This window comes from Malania oleifera, chromosome 3 (assembly GCF_029873635.1).
Source record: "Malania oleifera isolate guangnan ecotype guangnan chromosome 3, ASM2987363v1, whole genome shotgun sequence".
In the NCBI taxonomy this organism is placed as follows: domain Eukaryota; kingdom Viridiplantae; phylum Streptophyta; class Magnoliopsida; order Santalales; family Ximeniaceae; genus Malania; species Malania oleifera.
The window spans coordinates 18,280,638-18,286,825 of NC_080419.1; the positions used below are offsets into that span (position 1 = coordinate 18,280,638).

Consider the following 6,188-nt stretch of genomic DNA (forward strand, 5'->3'; position numbering starts at 1 on the left):
GTTTCCGCAAAAGATTAACCAAACGTACTTTCTTAATTTAAAAGGTCTTCTCAATCTCTATTTTCAACAACCCTGCACTTTGAAAAACAATTTGTATATGCTAAAATTTCAATAGAAAAGGGTAGAGAGTGAGACCGAGATTTTTTACAAGGTTCGGCTTATCCCCAGCTTACGTCATCGCCTTAGGCAAGACCACCTAAGGATTCCACTAACTCGTTTCTTTGTGGGCGGAACAAACGATTACAACCCTCTTTTAGGGTGGAGCCCCCTCTCTAAGCGATACCCCACGCTCGATTACAACGATCCAATCGCCTGAATCGTCAAGAAACAAGAAACAATTTATTTTGTATAAATAATGCTTTCAGATAGAGCTGGTTAGTACAATTGAAAGCACTATATACTTCAATAATAAATATTAAAAGAAATGGAGTTGAAACTCAAGAACAATTTCACCGGATTACTTCTCTCAGATAAGAATCAACAATTCATATTGTAGTGCTCAAAGAAGAATGATTAGTGCGTCAGAATATCTTAGCAATTCAGAATGAAAGAGTGAGCAATAAAGAACTTTGAGAGAACAAGAGAGTTTTCAGCTTAAGAGCAGATTTTCAATTGCTTAGTATATGTTTGATTTATGAAAACATGTATTTATAGGCACATAAAGGTTAATTCATGCTCAAGTTTACTTGGAGTGTTTCCCAAGTTTTACAAAATTTGAGGCACAAGAAACTTAAATTTGAATTTTAAAACTTTTTTAAAAAAAATATAGACGTTAATAACGTTCAGTTGCCTGAGGTGTTGGGGTCAGTCGCCTAAGGTTCTTTAAAACAATGAAATTTTAACTGAAAACAGGGTCATGCACTTGAGGTGAAAACAGGGTCCGACACCTGAGGTGACAAGGGTCAGTTGCTTGAGCTTACACTGCCTCTTCAGAAATTCATCAGGAAAATCTTCAGGTGCTTGAACTTATTCTTCAGTCGCTTGAGGAAAATCTTCAGGCACCTGAGCTTACACTTCAGTCGCTTGAACAGACAAATTTTCTATTTTTCAATTTAGTTTTTCAAAAACACTTAACTCTCTTGCTTTGTTACTTATAAAATCATTTGCCAAGGTTTTAAAACAAGGTCTCCACGTCCATGATAACCCCTAATAAGCTTCAAACCATTTCCACATGATATTCAATTATTAAGTACTTACATAGTTTATCATAAAACCTTAAAAACTCTAGGTTTGAAGTCTTCATGGTGTCTTTGCTTTGAATCCTCTTAGACTTGAGCTTGAGTCAACTTAGTTTTCCATATGCTTTGATCATTTTGGTTCACTTAACTTCCTTTGGATCGGTTTAAAGATGAGAGTGGCTTTGTGGTCCTTGGTGATCTTGAACTTGAATTTCCTTTGATATTTTGAACTTTGTCAATTAAGCTTCCTGAAACATCATCACTTAACAACAATATGTTAAATCAACCTTCATTTTTTATCATCAAAACGAGATTCAAAAACCATGCTAGGCCAACACTTTTATATTAAATACTATTGAAAATAAAACTTTTTTTAAAATATGATTAAAATATATATATCAACAACAACAACAAAGAGAAACCTTAAGTCCCACTCGGTGGGTCGACTATATGAATTTTTTTCTGCCAATTTATGCAATCATAGACCATTTCTTTTGATAGATTTAGGAATAGTAAATCCTTACTCAGTATTTCATGCATTCCAAATTATTTTAGGTCTACTTCTACTTCTTCTGCTACCCCCCCCCCCCCCCCAATAGTATCTAACTCACTTTTCCTTACTGACACACTATGTAGCCTACGTTGCAAGTGTCCATACCATTTAAGAAATCTCTCCCTTATCTTATCTTTTATAGGAGTTGCACCTAACTTACCACAAATATGTTCATTTCTTAATTTATCTTTCAATGTTATACCGCTCATCCATCTAAGCATTATCATTTTGGCAACTTTTACCTGTTTGATATAATGTTTCTTCCTAACATTCTGATCCATATAACATAACTGGTCTTATAGTTGTCCTAGAAAATTTTCCTTCTAATTTTAAGGGTATTCTACGATCACAAAGCACACTTGAAGTACTTCTCCATTTTGTCCAACCTGTTTTAACTGTATGTATTACATCATCTTTAATTTCTCCTTTAGCTTGCATAATAGATCCAAGATATCGAAATCTACAAGTGCTATTTATTTTTTCATCATCAAGTTTAACTTTCTCTCCAATTAATATTCCTTCTACCATTACTAAAATTACATTTCATATATTCTGTCTTATTTCTACTTATCCTAAAGCCTATAGATTCCAAAGCTTCTCTCCATAATTCTAGCTCAACCTCTACTCCACCTAGTTTTATCAATCAATACAATATCATCTGCAAATAACATACACCATGGAACCTCATTTTGAATACTCTTAATCAGTTGGTCCATCACTAAAGCAAAATGATAAGGGCTTAAAGTAGATCCTTGATGTACACCTATGGTGATTAAAAATTCTCTAATTTCTCCATCTATAGTCTTTACACTAGTCATTATTCCATCGTACATATCCTTAATGACATCAGTATACCTGCTAAATACACTTTTTTTTTAAACCCACCATAGAACTTTTCTAAGTACCTTATCATATGCTTTCTCTAGGTCAATATATATCATATGCAAGTCCCTCTTCTTTTTCCTAAATTCTTCTATTAATCTTCTTAAAAGATATATAACTTCTATGGTAGATCTCCCAAACCTAAAACCAAATTATTTTTTGATACTTTTATTATTTCTAGTCTTAATATTTGTTCAACTACCCTTTTCTATAGTTTCATCGTATGACTCATAAGTTTAATTCCACGATAGTTTTTATAATTTTGAATATCTTCTTTATTTTTATATATAGGTATTAAAGTATTTTCCCTCCATTCATCTAACATTTTTATAATTGTATTAGATAAATTAGTTAACCATATAATTATGTTATCACCTAAACATTTCTAAACTTCAATTGAGATATTATCCGGTCCTACAGTTTTCCCTTTTTTTTTCTTATTTAGTGCAAACTTAACTTCGTTAACTCAAATTTTGTGAATAAATCTCATATTTTTAGTCTTTTCCACATTTTTCAAATCTAAGTTTAAGCCTTCTATTTGATTTTCATTAAACAACTTACTAAAGTAATTTTATCATCTTTCTTTTATGTCTTCCTCCTTACCCAAGACAATATCATCCTCACTTTTTATACATTTTACTTTTCTAAATCCTTACTCTTCCTTTATCTAACTTTAGCAAGTTTTAATATATCTTTTTCCTCTTCCTTTGTATATAATTTATCATACAAACTATTAAATGAACTGTATTTAGTTTCACTAACAGCATTTTTTACATCTTTTCTCGTCCTTTTATACTTTTTAAAGTTATCAATGTTTCTATATTTTTGATACATTTTATTACAAATTGTTTTTGTCTTTACGACTTTTTTGACATCTTTATCTCACTACTAACTTTCTTTACTATTTGATAATTTTACCCTTAATTCACCTAAAATCTCTTTTGTTATCTTAAATATTAATAATGAGTAGAATTTAAATTTTGTTCATAAATTTGTTGTGTTTTTTTTTTTTTCATTTTCCTTGACAAATAAATATAAAAATATGAATTGTTTTAAATTTTCCTGAAAATGCCAATTGTTTTACATTTTCCTTTAATTTGCTTAGTATTTCCCGAGATCCAAACGGAGGCTAAGGGGTGGTGGATAATTAAAATGGGAATGAAATAAATTGTAAGTTGTGGGGAGGAATTAGGATGGATGAGAGGGAATAGAGTTGAGGACGGGAGGAACAAACTAAACTGAGCAAAGCGAAGTGGAAGGAAGGAATAGTGCGCATGGGGATGCAGAGAAATCCCAGTTCCCCTGTTGCTGTCTGATGAAAGATCTCACAATTAAAAAAAGAGAAAATGGGCATATATCACCCTCTCTCTCTCTCTTCATTCATTATGCCCGCAATCATTATTCTTGGTTGCCTTCTCTCTCGCATGCTCTCCCCCCCTCTCTCTCTCTCACCCCTCCTATAAATCTCATCCAACCCCTTCTTCTCTCTCTCACCTGTAGTTAACTCCCCACCTCTCCTCTCTCGCTCTCTCTCACTCACTAACTACCCAAAACACAGTTGAATTCATCTCTTCTCAGTCAATTCCATCTCTGGCTAGCTAGCCTTCATTCTGATTTCATCAACACATATAGTTAGTTTAATTATCGATCAATGGCCATCCCCGGGTTCGAGGGTTTCGAGAAGCGCCTGGAGCTCCATTTCTCCGGCGACGATCCCGCCGCCACCCTCAAAGGCCTCCGCCACCTCGACTTTAACCTCCTCGAAGAAGTCCTCCGCGCCGTCCAATGCACCATCGTCTCGGCGGTGGGCAACCCCCACTTCGACGCCTACGTCCTCTCCGAGTCCAGCCTGTTCGTCTACCCCACCAAGATCATCATCAAGACCTGCGGCACCACCCAGCTCCTCAAGTCCGTCCGCCCCCTTCTCCACCACGCCCGCGACCGCCTTCGCCTCACCCTCTCCTCCTGCCTCTACACCCGCGGCTCCTTCATCTTCCCCTCCGCTCAACCCTTCCCACACACCTCCTTCAAACAAGAACTCCTCTTCCTCGAAGACAGCCTCCCCCCCTCCTTCCGCTTCCGCAAAGCCTCCGTCCTTCCTTCCACTCTCCTCTCCCGCTCCTGGCACGTCTTCTCCGCCACCGACGACTGCTCCACCCCCCACCTCAACAATTCCGATCCCTCGTACACCATCGAAGTCTGCATGACAGACCTCGACCCCCTCCTAGCCCGCAAGTTCTTCCGTTGCCCCGCCGACGCCCGCACCGGCGCTGCCGCCGGCAAGGAGATGACCGAGGCCACCGGCATCGCCGACATCACCCCCGGAGCCCTCATCTGCGACTTCGGATTCGACCCCTGCGGCTACTCCATGAACGGAGTCGACGGCGACCGCTACTCCACCATCCACGTCACCCCGGAGGATGGCTACAGCTACGCCAGCTTCGAGTGCGTGGGGTCCGTGTACGACGGCGGCGACGACGTGGCCAGGATGTTGAAGAAGGTGGTGCAGGTGTTCCGGCCGGCCACCATGACGGTTTCGACCACCTGCGTCATGGGAGAGGTTTGGCGGCGTGTGGCCGGCGCGCTCGAGCCGCTCGGGTTGAAGTGCCGGAGTTGCGCCGCCGACGAGTTCCCGGCTGCGGGAAGCGTGGTGTTCCAAATGTTCACGGCTCGCCGGAAGTAAGCCGGCAAAGGATGGCGGCCGGAGGAGGCTGCGCGGCCGTCGTGGAGCTGGTGGTGGGTAGATATGCAAGATAAGGGTCGAGGTCAAAGAGACAATGGAGGGAGTAGGAGTTAGAGTTAGTTGGGAGGAAATTTTACCTAGAGAGCTAGCTAGCTAGGGAAGAGGCCAGGATGTGCATGCATGGATGATGATGATGATGCATGATGCATGGATGAATGGATGGATGGATGGATGGATGGATATGCATGGATGGATGGGTTGACTTGTTGGGAAAGGCAAAAGGAAGAGGAGATGTGGAGGCCAGGAAGATGGGAAAAGTGGGGGATCATGATAATGCACCCCACTTGGCTTTGTCACGCCTATGATTTTGAGAGCTTCTGTTGTAGTAGTAGTATTAGTGCTCATCTTGAGGTTACATGATCTCTTCTCTCTCTCTCTCTATCTCTTCTCTGTCTCTCTCTCTATTCTTTTTTATGGGTCTGTATTTTTTTTTTTTTTTGGGTCTTTTTGTTTCCCCTTACTCCCTCCATTATCTCTTGTCATGTTTTTGGTTTAGTTTTTGAAAGGGAAAATTATACTTTTTATTTAATTAATATTTTTTTTTCTTTCCATTAAAGTTTAGGAGAGCCCAAATATATATTAGCAGAACCCAAAATGCAACTCTATAGTGAATATATATATATATAGACAAGGAAGAGCAAGGAGGGGTTCTAAATTTTGGAGAGTTTGGTGAAAATATGTGTATGCATTTGATGAATGGGGGTCCATATGTGCACATATATATATATATATATATATGTTTATATATTCTGAGGTTGTCTAAACTTTTAATAGCAAGATTGTTACTCTGAATTCTTTTATGTTTCTTTTTCTTTTTCTTTGGGGCATTTTC

At 38.8% G+C, this 6,188-nt stretch overlaps 1 protein-coding gene across 1 annotated transcript; it reads left to right on the plus strand.

Annotated features, from left to right (window-relative positions):
• Positions 1 to 4,115: 4,115 nt before the first annotated feature.
• Positions 4,116 to 5,871, plus strand: LOC131150180 (S-adenosylmethionine decarboxylase proenzyme 4). The gene has a single exon (XM_058100775.1). The coding sequence runs from the start codon at positions 4,265 to 4,267 to the stop codon at positions 5,294 to 5,296; it is 1,032 nt and encodes a 343-aa protein (XP_057956758.1). The 5' UTR covers positions 4,116 to 4,264; the 3' UTR covers positions 5,297 to 5,871.
• Positions 5,872 to 6,188: the final 317 nt, after the last annotated feature.